This window comes from Rhinatrema bivittatum, chromosome 1 (genome assembly GCF_901001135.1).
Source record: "Rhinatrema bivittatum chromosome 1, aRhiBiv1.1, whole genome shotgun sequence".
NCBI lineage: Eukaryota > Metazoa > Chordata > Amphibia > Gymnophiona > Rhinatrematidae > Rhinatrema > Rhinatrema bivittatum.
In genome coordinates, this window is record NC_042615.1 from 369,382,463 (window position 1) to 369,406,104 (window position 23,642).

Here is a 23,642-nt window from a genome sequence, read left to right on the forward strand (position 1 = left end):
GGGTGGGACGCGGTGTTTCGGGGGCGGGACGGGGGGCGTGGTTGAGGCCTCCGGACCAGCCCCCGGGTCGGATGACGGCGCGCCAGCAGTCCACTGGCGCGCATAGATTTATGTCTGCTTCTAGCAGGCGTAAATTGAGGGACAAAGGTAAGGGGGGTTTAGATAGGGCCGGGGGGGTGGGGAAGGGAGGGGAAGGGAGGGAATGGAGGCAGGCTGTGCGGCTCGGCGTGCGCGCGCGCCGATCCAGGATTTTATAAGGTACGCGCGGCTATGCGCGTATCTTATAAAATCCAGCATACTTTTGTTTGCGCCTGCTGCGCGAACAAAAGTACGCGATCACGCTCTTTTTTAAAATCTACCCCACTGAATCTGATCTTTTCTGTTTTTATTTGTATTTTTAATTTCATTTAATGCCATACTATTTTAATTTTGATATTTGTTTTATATTTTTGATAATGGTTTAGGTATGTTATTTTGTACATCACTTCGGGCCTCAGCAGAAGTGATTAATTAATACATTTTAATAAACATACAAACATAAACATAAAGTGCATTTACATGCGTGAAACCCAATTGTAAATATGTAAATGCTGTCTAAAATCAGGCCCTCTCTTTTTTTTACCTGAGGCAGTGGAAGGTAAAGTGACTTACTCAAGGTCAAAGAGTGGCAGTGAGGTTTGAACATTCTTTTCCCTGGTTTCTAACCTGTTGCTCTGAGCACTCGGCTACCCCTCCACTCCTGTTATAAAATAAATGGAAAAATATTTGAGACCAGAATGCATATTGCATTTGACTTACTGATTATTGTTGCAGGGTTCAAGAACATTCTCTGTAAAAGAAGGAATGACCAGTGCTTTGCAGTGCAAACGGTTCTTGCTCCTTCATATAAATTAGCAGGACATTTTTAAAAATGTCATCTTACATGTTGGCCAAACCAACTTAATTTTTATGTTGGAATTCAGTGACCTCAGTGTTTGAGAATTAAACATCTGAAATGAGACAATTTAAAGTCAATGACCTTATCAACTTAAGTCAATTTAATTCTAACAGAAGAAATTTGAATTAATTATATTCATAATACAAATGTGGCACAGTCTTTATGTATGTAAAGAGGGGAAAAGTGTACTAACAACAATGGCATGAAGACTTTAAGGCACCAAAAAAGGGGCAAATAACTCCAACTACAGTGGCATAAACACCCCAGTGCATAGATTGAGGTGTAAGGCAGGAACAAAAGTGGCATCAAACCCTCAGTGCACCAAAATATGGGAAAAGGGCATCAGCAGTAGCAGCATCATAGAAATATAAGACATGTCATGCTGGGTGAGATCAAGGTTCATCGAGCCCAGGATTCTGTCTCTGGCAGTGGCCAGTCCAAGTCATATGCACCCAATAGACCCCCAATAGTTCACCTATTTCTTTTATCTTACTCCCAGGGATAAGCACTGGCTTTCTCAAGTCTACCTAGCTAATAAATGTATACGGACTTTACCTTCTGGAGCTTGTCCAATCCTCTTTTGAATCCCACTATGTTAGTTGACATTGACTACATCCTCTGGTAAGAGTTTCCATAGCTTGATTTTGCGCTGAGTAGAAAAAATACTTACTATGATTTGTTTTAAATATGCCAGTTGCTAGTTTCATGGGGTGTCCCCTATCCTAGTATTGTTTGAAAGGGTAAATAATCATTACTAATTTACCTATTCCATCCACTAATAATCATATCCCCACTCTGTCATCTATTTTCCAAACTAAAGAGCCCTAATATGTTTAGCCTTTCTCCATAATGGAGCTTTTCCATCCCTTTATCATTTTTGCCACCTTCTCTGTACCTTTTCTATGTCCACTATGCCTTTTTTGAGATGGGGCAACCAGAACTCCATACAATACTCAAGATGCGTTGCATCATGGATCTATATAAAAGCATTACAATATTCTCAGTTTTGTTATCTATTCCTTTCAAATAATTCCTAATATTTTATTTGCCTTTTCAACTACCACACACTGAGCTGAAAATTTCAAGGTATTGCCCACAAGGATTCTGTCATCTTTTCTTGGGTGGTGACTCCTAACATAGAATTTAGCATCATGTACTTGCAATTGAGATTAATTTTCCCTGCATGCATTATTTTGTCCACATTAAATTGTATTTTCCATTTAGAAGCTCAGTCTCCTAGTCTCACAAGGACCTTCTTCAGATCTTCACAATCTGCTGCTAAATTAATGACTTGAAACAATTTTGTGCTAACTGCAAATGTGTTCACCACACTCACTGTTTCTTTCTCCAGTTTATTTATTAATATGCTAAAATAGCACAGGTCTCAATACAGACCACTGGGTAACTCCACTAATGACCTACCTCCAATAGAAACCTGACCATTTAGTCCTTTTCTCTGTTTTGTGTCTTTTATCCAGTTACTAAATCACAATAGAACACTGCCTCTGATGCTATGAACTCCCAATTTCCTGAGGAGTCTCTCATGAGGGACTTTGTTAAATTTCTTCTGAAAATCCAAATATGCTATATCAACTGGCTCATGTTTGTCTGCATGTTTATTTACACCCTCAACAAAGTAAATAGGTAAAGCAAGATTTCCCTTTGCCAAACTAATTTTAAATCTCCCCATTAAACCATGTCCATTTATATTGCACAGTAATTTTTTTCAAGAATTACTTTTACCATTTTGCCCAGCACCAAATAGATCACCCCATAACCCTTTTAAAAAAATTGGTATCACATTGGAAACCCTCCAGTATTCTGGTACTATGGGTATTTTAAATGATAGTTTGCAAATCAACAGAAACAGATATATAATTTCATTTTTGAGTGTGGAGTGGATACCATCCAGTCCTGGTGATTTTTTTTCATTGGTCTGTCAATATGAATTATTAAGTACTCCAGTTTCACAATGATTCCATCAAGTTACTCAGAGTCATTACTATAAAAAAATATTTTCAGTATGGGGATGACCCAACATCTCCTCCGTAAAGTAAGAGACATAGTAACATAGTAATGAGAGCAGAAAAAGACCAAATAGTCTGACCAGTCTGCCCAGCAAGTTTCTGTTAAGAGTAATAACTGTTTCTCCATGTAGGTTATGCCTAAACTTTATGTTAAGAGTGAATGTGATTTGTACTAGGGATGTGAATCGTGTGCCCGATCGTCTTAACGATCGGGTTTGGCTGGAGGGAGAAAAAAAATCTGATCGGTGGAGATTTGAATTGGAATCGGTTCCGATTCACATCGTTAATTTTTTTAGTGAAGCCCGACCCTTTAAAATTGACCCCTTACCTTCCCCCACCCTCCCGAACCCCCCAAAACTTTTTATGAGTACCTGGTGGTCCAGTGGGGGCGCGGGGACCGATCTCCTGCTCTCGGGCCATCGGCGCCATTTTGGCTGCCACTCAAAAAATGGCGCCGATGGCCCGATAAAAAAAACCCCCACCCGACCCTTTAAAAATGACCCCTTAGCTTTCCCTACTCTCCCGATCCCCCCAAAACATTTTAAAATTACCTTGTGGTCCCGGGAGCGATCTCCTGTTCTCGGGCCGTCGGCTGCCACTCATAAAGATGGCGCCAATGGCCCTTTGCTCTTACCATGTGACAGGGTATCCGTGCCATTGGCCGGCCCCTGTCACATGGTAGGAGCATTGGATGGCCGGCACCATCTTTAAAGATGTCATCTGCCATCGGCCCAAGGATTCACCTATTTACATTCCTTTCCAGCTGAGTACCCTCTCTAGTACTCTGCTGGTTCAGATTGCCAACTCAGCAGTCTATATCATAACAAAATTGCTAGTTCCGCCTACGGAGCATATCAGATTGCTAAACTCCTTCTTCCACGGGAGCCAGTCCCTAACCGATTGCAACTCCGCATGGTGATTCATAACAGATTGCTAACTCCTCCCACTACAGGAGTATTCAGGAGCAGATTACAATAGATTGCTAATTCCTCCTCTCTGGAAGAGCAAAACCTAACAGTTGTAATGCATGTTAAAAATGCATGTTAATGTGATTTTCTAATGCACTTTTAGTAAATAGGTCACTACGTATTAGGGATGTGAATCGTGTGCCATATCGTCTTAACGATTGAAATTGTGTTGCAGGAGAAGAAAATCGTGTTTGGCACGATTCTTTCGTTGAAAAATCGTTAAAAAATCGTTTTTTCCGGGAGTTAGTGCGCACTAACAGAAATTGATACAATTTGACACTTTTCAGGTCAGTTAAGGTCAGTTTAGGAATGAATATGTATTCCTATTGGCTGCCCTCTTATTTATTCATGTTACCAAGGTTCCCACTGACAGTATATGGGGGATGGGAAATGGAAACAGTTGGTAGCTTGACAAAAAAAGTAATGTGATCAGTCAATGTGACTAGAACTTGTGCTCTAACCCTGATACCAGGGGTGTTGTGATCTTCCTGCACACAGTGCCCTAACCCTGGCACCAGGGGTGTTGTGATCTTCCTGCACACAGAGCCCTATCCCTATTAATACCAGGAGTGTTGTGATCTTCCTGCACACAGTGCCCTATCCCTATTAATACCAGGAGTGTTGTGATCTTCTTGCACACAGTGCCCTATCCCTATTAATACCAGGAGTGTTGTGATCTTCCTGCACACAGTGCCCTATCCCTATTAATACCAGGGGTGTTGTGATCTTCCTGCACACAGTGCCCTATCCCTATTAATACCAGGGGTGTTGTGATCTTCCTGCACACAGTGCCCTAACCCTGACACCAGGGGTGTTGTGATCTTCCTGCACACAGTGCCCTATCCCTATTAATACCAGGAGTGTTGTGATCTTCCTGCACACAGTGCCCTAACCCTATTAATACCAGGAGTGTTGTGATCTTCCTGCACACAGTGCCCTATCCCTATTAATACCAGGAGTGTTGTGATCTTCCTGCACACAGTGTCCTAACCCTGACACCAGGGGTGTTGTGATCTTCCTGCACACAGTGCCCTATCCCTATTAATACCAGGAGTGTTGTGATCTTCCTGCACACAGTGCCCTAACCCTGACACCAGGGGTGTTGTGATCTTCCTGCACACAGTGCCCTATCCCTATTAATACCAGGAGTGTTGTGATCTTCCTGCACACAGTGTCCTAACCCTGACACCAGGGGTGTTGTGATCTTCCTGCATGCAGTGCCCTATCCCGCCTGCATTACTAGTGAGAGGCTGGCTTCACAGACAGGGGGGAGCTTCCTGACCCTCACTCCTCCCCTCCCCATGTCCCAGCCAGTGAATGGTGTGTGGGTGAGGGGGGGGGGAGGATGGTGAAGGGTGAGACAGCTCCTTCCCTGCATTACTAGTGAGAGGCTGGCTTCACAGACAGGGGGGAGCTTCCTGACCCTCACTCCTCCCCATGTCCCAGCCAGTGAATGGTGTGTGGGTGAGGGGGGAGGGAGGATGGTGAAGGGTGAGACAGCTCCTTCCCTGCATTACTAGTGAGAGGCTGGCTTCACAGACAGGGGGGAGCTTCCTGACCCTCACTCCTCCCCTCCCCATGTCCCAGCCAGTGAATGGTGTGTGGGTGAGGGGGGGGGGGAGGATGGTGAAGGGTGAGACAGCTCCTTCCCTGCACTACTAGTGAGAGGCTGGCTTCACAGACAGGGGGGGGGGGCTTCCTGACCCTCACTCCTCCCCTCCCCATGTCCCAGCCAGTGAATGGTGTGTGGGTGAGGGGGGGGAGGATGGTGAAGGGTGAGACAGCTCCTTCCCTGCATTACTAGTGAGAGGCTGGCTTCACAGACAGGGGGGAGCTTCCTGACCCTCACTCCTCCCCTCCCCATGTCCCAGCCAGTGAATGGTGTGTGGGTGAGGGGGGGGGGGGGAGGATGGTGAAGGGTGAGACAGCTCCTTCCCTGCATTACTAGTGAGAGGCTGGCTTCACAGACAGGGGGGAGCTTCCTGACAAAAGTAACAAAAATAATAAACAAACAAGTTCTAGTCACATGAGTGATGATCATCACGTTACTTTTTTTGTCAAGCTTCCAACTGTTTCCATTTCACATCCCCCCAACCATTACCTCAGTGGGAACCTTGGTAACATCAATAGATAAGAGCACAGCCAGCCAATAGGAATACATATTCATTCCTAAGTGACCTTTACTGACCTGGGAAGTGTCAACACTTTGTTTCATTTTCTGTTGGTGTTCGTGAGTTTCCAGTTCCATTTCCCATCCCCCCAACCATCACCTCAGTGGGAACCTTGGTAACATCAATAGATAAGAGGGCAGCCAGCCAATAGGAACACATATTCATTCCTAACTGACCTTTACTGACCTGGAAAGTGTCAATTTGTATCATTTTCTGTTAGTGCGCACTAACGGGAGTTAGGGAGTTAGTGCGCACTAACTCCCGTTAGTGCGCACTAACACAATTTAACGATTTTTAACGATAAATCGTTAGAATTTCTATTGTATTGTGTTCTATAATGATTTAAGACGATATTAACATTATCGGACGATAATTTTAATTGTTGAAAAACGATTCACATCCCTACTACGTATGATATACATGCTTCAGAATTGGAGAGAATGCTTCCAGGAGTATAATGTATGAAGATAGAAGGGTTCTATCATGGCACTGATTCTGGAAATACAGGGTAGGTGATGAAATGATGGTGCCCTTCTATGTGAGAGATGAGATTTTAGTAACCAGCATTCTTAGTCTTGCTGTCCTGTGTTGAATTGGTTGCAAAATTGTGAATCCAGGCTTCAGGATTGCATAGCATGGAAGGGAAAGTTATGTGGTTAGTACCCTGTGAATGCTATCCTTTCATGGAGGGAACAGCTGTAAATGAGGAATGTAAAATAAAAATTGTGTAAAGTTACTTTTTTATCATTTGGACACATGCTCATCTTTCATGCCAGTAGATGTTCATGAACTGTAATTTGCTAATGCCTTGACAGATTATCTGACTACAAAAAATGTGTTTTTGCATATCTGAGAGAACTGGAGTTTCCCCCATAGTAGTCTATGAAGCTGGGGCAAATACGATTTTCAAGATGTATGCAAATAAAGTGAAAGCACATGATTGTGGATTCTTGCTTTTAGTTCTTGTTGATGTCATAGCTTTTGCATGCTTAATCCAGGCTACCGTCCTTTTCTTGAGGGAACTAGCATCAACTGAACGACGTTGCACTATATGTCCAAAAGACATGATCGGGATATGCACACTACAATGAAGCAGTCAATGCATTCCATGGCTTGGAGCAGGGTGGGCCAAACATGTCTTGTTATATGCTCAAAATTGCCCAATTTGATGCTACTCATTCATTCCACCATGTTGTCTCTGCCCTATCTTTAAATTTGTTTGTTTTTTAATTTCTGGCCCTTTCAGATAGCTGTTTGCCATGGTCTCTTTCCTGGTTTCAAATTTGAGTGAAATTTACCTACTACAGTCAATATTCAATAGAGATGTGCTTCGTTTTTTTCTGCCGGGTCGTTTTTTGACTTGGATACTTCGTGGTAAGTTTCGGGTTTTCTCGTTGCATTTTTTTGAAAAATGCAACGAGGAAACCCGAAACCGGGCCAAAAAACGAAACGGCAAAGGAAGCTTAAAAAAAACCCACCCCAAGCATTTAAAATCAGTTTTCTACATAAATACAAACTACCCCCCCCTATCCCGATCCCTCCCCAAGACTTACTAAGTACATCCCTGGTGATCCAGCGGGGTCCCGGGTTCCATTTGCCCTCCGTGCCTGTGCTACTGCAAGCCGTGCTCTTTAAAATGGTGCCGAATAGCCTCTGAACTACCATGTCACAGGGGCTACCGGCGCCATTGGTCAGCCCCTGTCACATGGCCATCGGCGCCATCTTGTGCTCCTGTCATGTGACTGGAGCTGACCAATGGCGCCGAAAGCCTCTGTGATGTAGTATGGGCAAAGGCTATCGGCGCCATTTTGATTACTGGCAGCCGACAATGAAATCGCTTTCGGACCCCTGCTGGACCCCCAGGGATTATTGGCAAGCCTTGGGGGGGTCAGGAGGGGGCTCTTGACCTCCCCAAGGCTTGCCAATAATCCCTGGGGGTCCAGCGGGGGTCCGAAAGCGATTTCGTTGTCGGCTGCCAGTAATCAAAATGGCGCCGATAGCCTTTGCCCATACTACGTCACAGAGGCTTTCGGCGCCATTGGTCAGCTCCAGTCACATGACAGGAGCACAAGATGGCGCCGATGGCCATGTGACAGGGGCTGACCAATAGCGCCGGTAGCCCCTGTGACATGGTAGTTCAGAGGCTATTCGGCACCATTTTAAAGAGCACGGCTTGCAGTAGCACGGGCACGGAGGGCAAATGGAACACGGGACCCCACTGGACCACCAGGGATGTACTTAGTATGTCTTGGGGAGGGATCGGGATCAGGGGGGGGGGTGTTGTATTATAGTTTATTTAAATGTTTGGGGTGGGTTTTAATTAAAAAAAAAAAAAGTGTCCCTCTCCCCATGCAAACCCGAAAAACGAAATTTCCACGAAATTCGGGGAAAATTCTTTTCGGGTTTCGGGGCCTCCGAAACCACAACGAGTTAGGAAATTTCGTTGAATTTCCTAATTCGGGCGAAAAACGAACCACATCTCTAATATTCAAAGGCATTTTAGCCAGATAACTTGTCCAGCTAAATAAGTAAGGGGAATTTTGGGTGCATGCCTCAACAGGGATCAGTTATAGCAGGAAATGTACCTGGCAAACTCCAATATTTGGAGTTAGCCAAGCTTTTAGGATATTAAGGATAATTCTAGCTGGTCTCAGGAGCAGACAAAAATATCCAGGAAAATGTTTTTATATAACTTTAAGCTTAACTGTCTATATTTAAAGAATAATGCCAGCTAGTGCCCACAGAAACAAAGAGAAGCAATGCAGGTCTTGTGACCCAAGTGCCCACGCCCCTACCCCTGTAAGGCCAAGCTTGGTTCTGGTGGCCTGATCCACCCTCCCTCCTAAAGACCCCTAAAGAAAGCTTGAAAGCCTGTGCTGTGTATTGGCACACTGCTACCACCCCTGCCACTCAAAGGTGTTAAAAATTACTTACCTTAAGCCCCTACACCTATGCTCTGGCCCCCATGCTTCCTCATCAAGCCAAACCTAACACGTTTATGCCAGCTGGACACCTCCAAACCCCTCAATGTGGAAAACTCAAAGCTAGCATCAGGCTCTCTGTGCATCCAGTGTAGCTCTGATAGAAATGTTGGTCATTAGGTAATGAAAGCTACCAGTGTTGCTGTCAGAGTTCGATTTGACAGCAATACCGGTAACTTTCCTGACCTACCATATTTCACGGTGTATAAGTCGCACTGGTATATAAGTCACACCCATCTTTAAATAGGAATGTTGCTGAAAAAGTTAGCAGATAGATTATACTAGTGTATAAGTTGCACCTCTTTGCCTTGCGTGAGACTGAGAGACAACTGCAGCAGGAACATGCGCAATAAGTGGGTGGAGAATGCATGGCTGACATAGTTGAGTTCAGGAGGCTGCACAGAGGGAACGATAAGGAAATACTGCATGACTGAGAAAGAGACAGCAGCTGGAGGAGCATGCACAATAGGCAGGTGGTGAATGCACCACTGACATGGTTATATTCGGGAGTCCGCATGGAGGGAACGGTAAAGAAACGCTACGAGACAGAGAGAGAAAAAAAAATAACAGATAGGTCACACTGGTGTATAATTCACACCAACAATACTGGGGAAAAAAACATGACTACCAGAAAATATGGTATAGTATTACTACATGCAACAAATGTGAAGTTATGCATTAAGATGCAACAACCCAAGAAATAATTACAGTATAGGGGTGAAAATCTAAGCTCGAAAAAAGAGTGGAATCTGGGGGTATTGTATCCGATGATCTTAAGGTGGTCAAATAGGTGGATAAGGCAATGTAGAAAGCTAGAAAGATGCTTGGGTACATAGGGAAAGGAATGGTCATCAGAAAAATGAAAGTGATATTACCCCTGTATAAATCCCTGTTGAGAACTTATTTGGAATACTGTGTATAGTTCTGGAGACCATATCTTCAAAGGATATAAACTAGTTGGAGTCAGTCTATAGGGTGACCACTAAAATGGTCAGTGATCTTCATTCTAAAGTATATGGAACAAACTTAAAGATCTAAACATGCATACCCTAAAGCAGGTTTGTCCAACTCCAGTTCTTGAGAATCACAAACAGGCCAGGTTTTCAGGATATCCACAATGAATATGCATGAGATAGATATGAATGGACTGCCTTCATTTTATGGAAATCTATCTCATGCATATTCATTGTATATATCTTTAAAATCAGGCCTGTGTGTGGCTTTTAAAGACTGGCACTGACCACTCCTATCCTAGAGAAAAGGCAGGATAGGAGAAAGATGATAGAGACATTTAAATACCTCCAAGGTTTCCACACAGAGGAGGCTGGCTTCTTTTAAAGCAAAGGAGGCTCTAGAATAAAAACTGAATAGGGTAACAAACAGAGATGCACATTGCTTAGTAGATCTAGAAACTATTCTTAAGAGCAACTTGCAATGGCTTTGCATGATGATAGTTTAAGACATGAAATCAGAATGCATCTTATGAACCAGCCTATTCTGACTTTTCCAGATTTGTTGTAAGCAGCCATATTTTGGCTGAAGAGAAAGAATGTTCTTCTCCCCTGGAAGATAAGATGCCATCTACCAGAATACTAACTTGAGGATGAAATAAGGGAATGTGAGTCTAGGAAGTACTGAGTCCATTCCTGGGCTGGTAAAATGGAAAGTCTCAGAAAGATGATGGACAGCCTTTGTAAACAACAGCAGGAGAGACTTGGACAACAACAAAAGTTATTCAACACGTTGCATCTGAGTAGTACCATTGCTGCTGGAAATACCTACAGGCCAGCTAATTATGGGATGCAAACATAGGAAGGCCAGAGATGTTGAGGGGATCTTCAAATTATCACAGACCCCCTCTGAGAAACAACTGAGTCAAGCTTATGTGTTACAGACTCCAAGAGCACAGTCATGAATGTGCAAGTGAAAGGCAAGTGCCTGAACTACAACATACAGCAGCAGTACAAACTGGACAATACCCTTCATTAAAGCACATGGAACAAATAAAGCTGAAAAGCACTGGTGATCATCCCAAAAAATCAGGAAGTACCACCCATCTCTACAGAATCCATGACACCAAGAACATCGGAGGTGAGATAGCAGACCTCCATGATTTCAACTGTTGATACAGAATTTAGACTGAATAAGAAGAAAGAATCTGCATTTGGCAAAAGCTCACTATTAGAGAGTAAGGAGGTGAATCGTGTGCCCAATCGTCTTAACGATCGGGTTCGGCTAGAAGGAGAAATAAATCTGATCGGTGGTGATGTGAATCGGAATCGGTTCCGATTCACATCATTAATTTTTTTTTAGTGAGGCCCGACCCTTTAAAATTGACCCCTTACCTTCCCCCACCCTCCCAAACCCCCCCAAAACATTTTACGAGTACCTGGTGGTCCAGTGGGGGCACAGGGACCGATCTCCCGCTCATCGGCGACAGCCAGCCAGTGCTTCTACCATGTGACAGGGGCCGGCCAATGGCACGGATATCCTGTCACATGGTAAGGGCAAAGGGCCATCGGCGCCATCTTTATGAGTGGCAGCCGACGGCTTGAGAACGGGAGATCACTCCCAGGACCACCACTAGACCACCAGTTAATTTTAAAATGTTTTGGGGGGCTCGGGAGGGTGGGGGAAGCTAAGGGGCCATTTTTAAAGGGTCGGGTGGGTTTTTGTTTTATCGGGCCATCGGCGCCATTTTTGAGTGGCAGCCAAAATGGCGCCGATGGCCCGAGAGCGGGAGATCGGTCCCCGCGCCCCCACTGGACCACCAGGTACTCGTAAAAAGTTTTGTGGGGGTTCGGGAGGGTGGGGGAAGGTAAGGGATTAGTTTTATAGGGTCGGGGTGGGTTTAGGGGTTGTTTTGGTGTGCCGGTTTTCCCGCCCTCCCCCTTCCCCGATTTATGATTTTTCACAATAAATCGGGGGAATTTCTATTGTATCGCGACTCTTAACGATTTTTGACGATTTAAAAAATATCTGATGATTTTTTTAAATCGTCAAAAAACGATTCATATTCCTATTAGAGAGTCTTATTAGAGGAATTAAAACCAGAAGCTATGTAGATATGGGTTCAGATATAACAACCATCACTGTATCCTATTTTCAAAAGCATTTTGAAAATGCTCCACCTATGGAAGATGCTAGCTGGCTAAAACTGACAGCTGGAAATGGTAGGAATTTATTGGTATTGGGCTGCATAGAAATAGATATTGTCTGTCTCGGGCCAGGTGCTGCCACAGAAATATATTTTTTATGATTGAAGACAATAGCTGGCCTGTTAAATCAGTGGCTGAGAATATCCCTGAAATATTAGGGATGAATATTTTGAAAGATCTGGAAGGCCTATTCATTGAATTGCGTACCTTCCCTGACAAATCCTTCAAAAAGAGTATACATTTTCAAAATATGGTCTGATATTAAGCACCAGATATTAGGGAAGGGAGGCTATATTAAACTAATGGGAAGTCATAGCATTTGCTACCAGTCATGATTGAAAACTTGGTGGAAAGAAAATGCACACACCTTCAGCAGGTGCTCTCAGGTCAAGTGGCAATCACCCATATCAAGTCCGCTTCCCTACCTTCAACCATAATTGTGGCTTGTGCTGTGACAAACCCTACATAAGCCAGAATGTCTGTCAGACTATTGAATCATGGATCAGGTAACATCCATCACCAAATGTAAGACTGGCTGAAGTAATTATCCCAGAAAAAATTCATCCTGTTGTACCAATTGCTTTTTAAAACTCTAGTAGCTTTGTGAGAATAGAGAAATGCCAAGGTGTAACATCCAACCAAGTAACCACTAAAGACAACCATGTAGAGAACCCAGTGAAAGCCTAGTGGAAGAAACTGAAACTGAAAATAAATCAAAACACATTGAAATAAATGTTGCTTAAGCAGAAAGCAATATTCTCCATCAGCAACTCAGATATTGAATATACAGAGGCAGTGCAACATGCCATCAATACTGGAACTGTCACTCAAATTAAACAGATAACAAAGGGTTTCACCCCACGATTATGAAGAATTTAAGTAGTATGTGAATAGACTTGTGTCACAAGGCTTTTTGAAAGAAAGTAATTCCCTTGGCCCTCACTGGTTGTGATTATAAAGAAAAAAGATGGCAGCATAAGATTCTGCTGCAATTATAGAAAATTAAATAAAATAATCATCAAAGATACACACCTTCTGTCCAAGATTGATGAATCCGTGGATGCTCTCAGTCAGACATCCCTCTTCTCTTCACTGGACTTGACTTCTGGATATTTTCAGGTGGCAATGAAACCAGATGATCAGCAGGAAACAGCAGTGACCATGCTCTTTGGCCCATTTTAAATGGACAAGAATACCTTTTGACATTTTTAGGGCTCCTGCTATTTTCCAGCACCTGATGGAGCTAGTATTACTAGGGGTGTGCATTTGTTTGCAACGTATTGGCAATCTGCAACGTATATGGCCATATTCGTTGTATTCGTGGAGAAGCGAAACATATCACGATTCCCACGAATACAACGAATCTTCACCGAATTATTTGGCCTTCTAAAGGAGCAAATTTAAACAAAACCCACACCCTCCTGACCCCCCCCCCCCCCAAGACTTGCCAAAAATCCCTGGTGGTCCAGTGGGGGTCCGGGAGCCATCTAATGCACTCACGCCGTCGGCTGCCAGTATTCAAAATGGCGCCGATAGCCTTTGCCCTTACTATGTCACAGGGGCCGAACAATGGCACCATAGCCCCTGTGACATATTAAGGGCAAAGGCACATGGTAGGAGCACAAGATGGCACCGGCCATCCATTGCTCTTACCATGTGACACGGGCCGACCAATGGCACCGGTAGCCCCTGTGACTTAGTAAGGTCAAAGGCTATCAGCGCCATTTTGAATACCGGTAGCCGATGGTGTGAGTGCAGTAGATGGCTCCCAGACCCCCGCTGGACCATCAGGGAGTTTTGGTAAGTCTTGGAGGGTCAGGAGGGTGGGGGTTGTAGTTAATTAAATTTTAGCCGGGAAATGAATAAGAATGGAACGCATGAACGGATCGGGGTCCCCCCTTGCCGAATGCAACTTATCTGCCACCCCCCCACGAACACGAATACCGAATGTAACATATGCGGTCCCTCTGCACATCCCTATTAAGTAATTACATTTTTTACATCCAGTTCCTCAATCTAGATGATTTTCTTGTGTTCTCCAAAGACTTTGAATCTTACTTCCAGAGGCTGGACATTGTTTTCCAGAAATTGGCCAACAGGCCTAAATTGAATTCCTTCAATTTCAAGCTGCAGTTCACTTCAGTGCACTTTTGGGCAAATTTTAAATGGCTGGCGCGCGTAAAAAAACGGGGGTTACATGCGTGGCTGGGCCTTGTTTGCATCGTGCGCATTTTCAAAGGGGCCCGGCCATGTGCATGACTCCTGTTACATGCAGAAGTGCTAGGCCGAAGGAAATGGGTGGTCCAGGGGATGGGAGGGGCTGGGCTATAGGTGGCCGGTACAGCAGTTATTTGGGAGTGAGGGCATGTGTAAGTAAGCAACAAAATAAGAAAATAACAAGGAAGAGAAAGGATTTCGGGGATGGGGAAGAGAGGGGAAGGGGAAGGGAGGTTATGGTAGGTGGTAAGGAAGTTCCCTTCTAGTCTGCTCCTTAAGTGGAGTGGACTGGGAAGGAACTGGGGAAGGCTGGGATGCGTCACCATGTGGGAATTGCGAAAGTGTTTCCCCCTTGCACATGCCGCATATACATGCACGTGCGGATTATAAAATCCAATGCGCATGTGCACATTGGATTTTATAACATGCATGCGCACTAATCTGAAAATCGGGGTCCCCTGAAAAAAAAAGCCCAAACCGAGGGAAAAACGAAATTTCCCACGGCGGGCCGAATACGAAGCCCAAACCGAATGATTTTCCCACTGCACATCTATATGTTGCTTGCTTATAATAGCCATGCCATTGCTCTACCAGCTGCTCTCACATTTATGCAATGTTTTGGGCAGGACTCAAAACTGCTGCATGATCTGCACGCTAAAATGGAAGATGAATATAGCACATTGAAAGACAAGGTCAAGTTTCATAAACATTGCTTACTAACTGCATGCAAGATTGCATCTCAGTCTAATAAAAGGTTCCAAATAAGGAAGATGTATTTTGACCGAAGGGGAAGGGTGCACACATCTGTGTGTGGCACTGGGTGTTGTTAAGGAATCAGAGATGTAAAGGGAAATATAAGATCTAGGAAACCTTGGAAATGACTCCCTATGGGGCTGTACAGGTTTTGGAATCAGAGGGGAGCATTTATCCATTAAAATCACCAAATGAGGCAACTAAAATGATACATAAGAATGAAATTCAAATCAGTCTATTTCCTGTAGAAGAAAGCACAAAAAGAAGAAAATAATAAAAGGTTGATTAATAGCGGAGATCTCAAAGATAGAGGAGGAAAATGGTTCCTTTTAAAAAATGAAGGACAACGTAGGGCTTCACATCATTAACCCTACACAGGGACCTTTGTTTTTAGTTTCTATTTTACTTTGCTAGGAATTTCAATGTTATAACAAAATAAAATCAGTATAAAAATGATTTTGATATAACACACAGGAAAAAAAAATGAGTGGAAAAGTTTTCCTGATACTCAGAAGGGAGAAACTTCAATTTATTAAACCTCATCTGTTTAAAAAAACAGAATTTTCCTCATATTACAATACTAATTAGCTATATGTGAACTCAAATAAATTGCAAATATGTATGAAAGCAATGTAAATTATTTTCTTTTTTTTTCAGGTATGTGAAGCTGGAAATCATTTCATCAATGTTGCATTAGTACATCAAAGTAGTCCAGGTTTGTCCTTGTTTTTCCTTCCTGTTATATGTTCTCTTATGATAATTAATACCTTTAATATATTTTATAACAAGTCAGTAATTTCGGGATAATAAAGAAATATGAATCTTGTATGGTGATAATTAATAACCTCCTTCATATTTAAGTAATGAACAAAAAATGCATTAGCAACAATTTATGGTATTTCAGCTTGAGAAAATTTGCCTTAATTATTGAAAGCAATAATTCCAGAGGTTGATTTGAGCATCTAAATTATTTTAATGAATGGCATTTATTGGCAATGAATGCTAAATGCATAATCTTCATGAAAAAATTGAAAACAAACACTACAAATGTTTTATTTGCATTTGAAAATACAAAACCAAGAAATTCATCTTGTAAAGAAAATAACATAAAATATGAAACATTAACTTATAAAAAGTCCAGTGACAAATGATAAACCCATCTATTACTAAAGTCTACCATTAAAAGGTAAATTTTGAAAGCCCAATGCACACCAAAATTAGGGGATATGCGAATATGTTGGGCCGGGGTGTGCTGAGTGGATTTTAAAAGCCACCCAGATAAGTGCATATTTGTTGAATGGCGCACAAAAGTTTAAAAAAAGAGCTGGGCTGAGCATGGGTGTTCTGGGATTTTATCATGAAATTTGCACATAAATATTCCCGTGCACGTCGGGGTCCCCTGCTGCATAACTTTGCTTCTGCTTTGGTTGACGTGTACGTTAGAAAACAAAAACATATCTAGGCAGATCATCTGGGTTTTAAAGGTCAGGCTAACAGGGGGGGAGGGAAGCTATTAAATGAGGGGGGTTTGGAAGAGCTATTCCTTAACTGGGTGCACTGGGAAATAAGTGGGAAACCTGGAAATGGCGTCAGCACAGATGACTTGTAAAATCCCTCCACTTACATGGTAAAAGTGGCATTTGCATGCAGACATGCATCTACTTAAAACTGAGCGCAAATTTGAACACAGTCAGGCTATTTTATAACATGCATATGTTATAAAATAGCTGTGGCCCTGGATGCAGGCCAACAAATGCATGCACATGTGCGCCCCATGCCAGTTTAAAAGTTACTGTCCCTGAAGGCAGGAGAATAAAACATTTATGCACAGTAAAAATTACTAAAGAAATAAAGTAAATAAAACTTTAGAAGCAACTTCTCTTTATATATTAAGGAGGATATATCAGGAAGACTCCTGAAACTACTCAAACATCATCACTTTCCAGGTATAGGAAAACTATTGGATCATGAAGAAACTTTAAGGACTATATTCAGACACAGTCTGGATACCAAAGTTAGTCAGATAAATGTATCCACCTAAGGGCCTCATTTTCTAAAGTATCGCAGGCCTGCGATACATTAGAAAATTGCGCTACTCTGGGGTGGGGGGGTCGGGCGGTGGGGCGGTCCTGTGCTAGCCGGCAGCGATCGCACCGCCGCGGTGCGATCGCTGCCAGTATCGCGCCCAATAACTACACCATAGAAGGTGTAGTTATTGGGCGCGAAATAGCGAGCGAAAAGGGCCTTACCTTTCCGCTCAGCGTGCCGTCCTCACGGAGTCAGCCTGGTCATGCTCCCGACTCCTCCTCTTCCGGGGCTGACTCCACCCCAATTTCAGTAGTGCAGGCCTGCGCTATTTTTGCTAGCTATCGCAGGCTTGCGCTAACAGTGCAAGCCTGCGATAGCTTTGGAAAATGAGGCCCTAAGTTTGGTATATTCAATAGTGCAGTCACACTATTGAATATAGCCAGTTATCTTAAAGTTAGCCAGCTAAACATAGCCAAATAACTTTAGGATAGCTCGTTGTCCCAACCAAACTTAGGCCTAGGTTCATTATTCTGCTATATTTATAGCAGAATGACGAGTCGAGCTAAAAAAAAGGGGGTGGGGGTACCTACAGTACTTGAATGTAAACCGATGTGATATCTCAGATCAAATGTCGGTATATAAAATAATTAAATAAATAAATAAATAAATAAATAAATTGTGCAGCCGCAGTGGCAGCCAGGCCGCACACGTTTGCATCCATAGCACAACGGGAAGAGATGTAGTTATTTCCCACAGTGCTGCCAGCAATAATGTATACAATTTGTAACTTATCATTAAAATCTTCCACTGTACCTGAAGACTGGAGGATAGCAAATGTAACCCCAATATTGAAAAAGGGCTCCAGGGGCGATCTGGGAAACTTCAGACCTGTTAGCCTGACTTCAGTGCCTGGAAAAATAGTGGAAAGTGTTCTAAACATCAAAATCACAGAACATATAGAAAGACTTTGTTTAATGGAACAAAGTCAGCATGGCCTTACCCAAGGCAAGTCTTGCCTCACAAATTTGCTTCACTTTTTTGAAGGAGTTAATAAACACGTGGATAAAGGTGAACCGGAAGATGTAGTATACTTGGATTTTCAGAAGGCGTTTGACAAAGTTCCTCATGAGAGGCTTCTAGGAAAAGTAAAAAGTCATGGGATAGGTGGCAATGTCCTTTCGTGGATTGCAAACTGGCTAAAAGACAGGAAACAGAGTAGGATTAAATGGACAATTTTCTCAGTGGAAGGGAGTGGACAGTGGAGCGCCTCAGGGATCTGTATTGGGACCCTTACTTTTCAATATATTTATAAATGATCTGGAAAGAAATATGACGAGTGAGATAATCAAATTTGCAGATGACACAAAATTGTTCAGAGTAGTTAAGTCACAAGCAGATTGTGATAAATTGCAGGAGGACCTTGTGAGACTGGAAAATTGGGCATCCAAATGGCAGATGAAATTTAATGTGGATAAGTGCAAGGTGATGCATATAGGAAAAAATAACCCATGCTATAATTACACAACGTTGGGTTACATAATAGGTGCTATAACCCAAGAAAGAGATCTAGGTGTCATAGTGGATAACACATTGAAATCGTTGGTTCAGTGTACTGCAGCAGTCAAAAAAGCAAACAGAATGTTGGGAATTATTAGAAAGGGAATGGTGAATAAAACAGAAAATGTCATAATGCCTCTGTATCGCTCCATGGTGAGACCACACCTTGAATACTATGTACAATTCTGGTCGCCGCATCTCAAAAAAGATATAATTGCGATGGAGAAGGTACAGAGAAGGGCTACCAAAATGATAAGGGAATGGAACAGCTCCCCTATGAGGAAAGACTAAAGAGGTTAGGACTTTTCAGCTTGGAGAAGAGACGATTGAGGGGGGATATGATAGAGATGTTTAAAATCATGAGAGGTCTAGAATGGGTAGATGTGAATCGGTTATTTACTCTTTCAGATAGTAGAAAGACTAGGGGGCACTCCATGAAGTTAGCATGGGGCACATTTAAAACTAATCGGAGAAAGTTCTTTTTTACTCAACGCACAATTAAACTCTGGAATTTGTTGCCAGAGGATGTGGTTAGTGCAGTTAGTATAGCTGTGTTTAAAAAAGGATTGGATAAGTTCTTGGAGAAGTCCATTACCTGCTATTAAGTTCACTTAGAGAATAGCCACTGCCATTAGCAATGGTAACATGGAATAGACTTAGTTTTTGGGTATTTGCCAGGTTCTTATGGCCTGGATTGGCAACTGTTGGAAACAGGATGCTGGGCTTGATGGACCCTTGGTCTGACCCAGTATGGCATTTTCTTATGTTCTTATGTTCTAAAACGTTATTGCTTGCAACATTTCAGGACATAACCCCACCCAAAACCCACCTATACTCCTCCCCTTCCCCTAATTTGAATTGTTCCACCTTTTTGCAGTCGGTGTTGCATATGGTAGGGTTTTATCGCAAGAGATAAGGCCCTAAAGCATGCGATAAGAGCATATTACGGTTAGCTGGTAGAGCTAGCTGGTTAAATTATCTGGCTAACTAACCTTCCAGTTACACTCCTGGAATGCTCCTAATTTATCTGGCTAAATTCTAGCTGGCTACATTTGCCGGATAAGTGCCCAAATATTCATTTAGCTGGCTAACTTCTGAGTTAACTGGCTAAATGTTTCTGAATATGGATCTCTTAATCACTTGGAAAAAAAGAAAGTTGAGCTGGTTCAAAAAATCTAACTAAGCATTTGCTTGGGAATTCCATGAGAAACATATAACAGTAAAATCTTTCTCCACCTTTTTTTTTTAGTTCTTTATGAATTTAAGAATTTAAACACAAGATACTTGTTACAGAAAAAGGGAGGATTATGCCAAGTCAAGTAGATATCAACATCATATTTAAAAATATATATAAAGAAAGAATCATATTCAGGCATGTTCCTACATCAAATCATAAGGAAATGTGGGACCCAAGAAATTAAAGAAAATGAGCGATTCATTCTAAAATATATGAAGAAAGAAATAAAGAGACTGAAGACATCATAATTCCAAATTAACTCTTCATCTTAAAAAAAACTTCTTGAGCATGAGAATCCAGGAAGAATCAAATAGAGTCATTTTTCAAATCGCATTATGGCGTATTTGGATACAGAAAACACCTTAACGCATGCGGAAATGCCTCAATGTAAGCAATAAGTGCCATAACACATGGCACAATGCAAATTTTTAAAAGGGGAGGGATTGGGGTAGAGTCCGGGGAGGGATTTCCAAATAAAGTGGGCTGGCTTCGTGTAGCCATAATGTACATCATTGAACAGTTTTAAATAACTATACCTTATTAAAATTGCATTAAGCTGTGCGATGTTGTGCTTTTTGTCCATAATACAATTTTTTTGCAAATTCTGTTTTGGGCATTTTTAGGCTGGGGGAGGGTCAGAGATGTGGGAGGAGAGAAAAAGATAATGAACCTCTGGGGTGGCATCATAGTAAGCAGCTATTTATGAAACTATAGGAGGCCCACCTAATAACTTGAGGTGAGGTTTAGGTAGTAGTGTAGGGGTTAGAGGATACTTTTACATGCAGTGTGAGATGTACGAACAGAACAGTACACCCTTGTGAAGATTTTATGCCCATCAGAGTAAGGAAACTCACACAAAGATGTGATTCGTATAATGTTCACTCACCCTAGCTTGATGCTTCATCTAACTCCCTCAACAAAGCCGAAGCAGAAATATGAACAGTAGCAATAGTAGCAGTGTTCTCAGGCTCCGGGATCTCCCTATCAATCACGGGAATCACCAGCCTCAACTCCGGCATCCCAGGCATCCTGCAGAAGGGAGCGTGGTGGGTTCACCGGGACTCAAGGATGTCTCATCGGCCCATGGCATCGGCTTTTGCTCACCGTCAGCATCTGCAAGGGCAATCATATATAGAAACATAGAAATGATGGCAGAAGAAGACCAAACGGCCCATCCAGTCTGCCCAGCATGCTTCGCACTCTTTTTTTTTTTCTCTCATACTTATCTGTTACTCTTGGCTCTTAGTAACCCTTTGGTTCTATTTCCCTTCCACCCCCACCATTAATGCAAAGAGCAGTGTTGGAGCTGCATCTAAGTGTAATATCTAGCTTAATTAGTTAGGGGTAGTAACCGCCGCAATAAGCAAGCTACATCCTTGCCCATTTGTCTACCCAGACTATGCGACTCAGTCCCTGTTGGTTGTTGTCTGTATATAGATCCACTTTTCTTCATTCCCCCTGCCGTTGAAGCAGAGAGCTATGCTGGATTTGCACGAAGTATCAGACTGTCTCCCCTGCCGTTGAAGCAGAGAGCTATGCTGGATATGCACATAGTATTAGACTGTCTCCCCTGCCGTTGAAGCAGAGAGCTATGCTGGTTATGCATTGAAAATGAAGTATCAGGCTTATTTGGTTTGGGGTAGTAACCGCTGTAACAAGCAAGCTACTCCCCGCTTTTTGTGAATTCAAATCTTTTTCCACATTTCCTCTTGCCGTTGAAGCTTGGAGCAATGTTGGAGTTGCATTAATCATGTGTATGTTTATTGAATAAGGGTATTATCTCCAGGTAGTAGCCGTCATTCCCGCGAGCCACCCGCTCTTCATTCACGTCCTCTAGATTTTATGGATCCACAGTGTTTATCCCACACCCCTTTGAAGTCCTTCACAGTTCTGGTCTTCACCACTTCCTCCGGAAGGGAATTCCAGACATCCACCACCCTCTCCGTGAAGAAATACTTCCTGACATTAGTTCTGAGTCTTCCTCCCTGGAGCTTCAAATCGTGACCCCTAGTTCTGCTGATTTTTTTCCTTCGGAAAAGGTTTGTCGTTGTCTTTGGATCGTTGAAACCTTTCAAGTATCTGAAAGTCTGTATCATATCACCTCTGCTCCTCCTTTCCTCCAGGGTGTACATATTTAGATTCTTCAATCTCTCCTCATAAGTCATTTGATGAAGACCCTCCACCTTTTTGGTCACCCTTCTCTGGACCGCCTCCATCCTGTCTCTGTCCCTTCGGTATTGATACATATTAGTGCAAAGAATCTTTCAATCCAAGGCTGGGGAAAGCCCGATGAAGGAGAAGTCTGGACCGGCTCCTTTAGTTTGGTGTTCCTCTTGGTATTCAGCATCAAGTAATGGATAAGTAGGTAAAGAAGAGAAAGCTCTAACCCAGCCTCTCAGTAAGCAGCCATCTTGAATGCCATTCTCCACCTTTTTTGAGTAGCTTCTGCTACATCAGGAGATATTCTAACCATCATTTTCTCAAACAATTCATCTCTGTGCTAGAAGAGCAATCTATGGGGGTAATTTTCAAAGGATTTACATGCTTAAAACTTGGTTTTATGCAGGCAAATGCACTTACAAGCATGTAAGTGGACATTTGAAAATTGTTATGATATATGCTATTGAACTGACAATTTTTACATGTATAATTGCACTTAGGGATGGCAGTTATCAAAGGGGCATGCAGGTATACATTTATGCCTGTGTGTCAGTATGCGGCCAGGGGTGCTGCAATTTTATAACATGCATGCACATACCGATGTATATTAGAAAATAGCATAGGCATGTATATGTGTGTGTCTATATAAGATACCAGTGACCTTATTTCATCTCTAGGTCTAATCTCATGATCAGGCCTTGGCCTAGACCCAAGCTCGATGCAGGGCCTCAGCCTAGGCTTGGACATGACACCAGGGTTTAGGCCAGGGCCTAGATCCAGGTCCAAGGATCCTCTTTTTTCTGCCATTTTTTTAAAATAACAGCTTCTGCTTGGAAGACACACCAAAGTGACTTCAATCCTTCACCTTCCTCTTGAACAGAAGGCACTATTTTGTTGTAAGGCCATCAAAATGAAAGGCCATACATCAAAATGGTGCCCTTTGGTAAGGAGTAAGACCCTAGAAAGAAGTTACTCCAGTTTTTCCTACAGATATAGGATGTCATTTTAAAAGCATGGCAGAAAAAAAGGATCCTTGCAGTTGGATTCCCAAACTCCGGGCCTGGGAATTGGTATAAGCCTCAGTTGAGACTGAGGTCCCAGCGACAAGACCTGGGCTTTGGGCCAGTCTCAGCATTGGATCTGGGCTTAGGCTTATGTCTCAGTGTGGAGACCCAGCTTTAGGCCAGGGCCTAAGCCTTAGCTTAGGCCAAGACCACAACATTGCAAAATGGCCTCTGGGCTAGGCCTTGGCATTGGGCCTGGGTCTAGTACCAGTCTCAGTGTACAGTACCCAGAATTTAGGTCAGGTTCCACCATTGGGCCATCGGCCCCTATGACATAGTGAGGGCAAAGGTAGCGCCGGCGCCATTTTGACTACTGGCAATATGGCCCGAGTGCAGGAGGTCACTCCCGGACCCCCGCTGGACCCCCAGCGACTTTTGGCCAGC

At 42.9% G+C, this 23,642-nt stretch overlaps 1 protein-coding gene across 1 annotated transcript in view; it reads left to right on the top strand.

The window, feature by feature from the left end:
* The window catches only part of TECRL (trans-2,3-enoyl-CoA reductase like), a 423,008-nt gene that overhangs the window by 243,203 nt on the left and 156,163 nt on the right, over positions 1–23,642 (top strand). Inside the window, exon 9 of the mRNA XM_029600902.1 lies at positions 15,870–15,927. Within this exon, the coding sequence (XP_029456762.1) occupies positions 15,870–15,927 (58 nt within the window). The remainder of the gene's footprint in view (positions 1–15,869; positions 15,928–23,642) is intronic.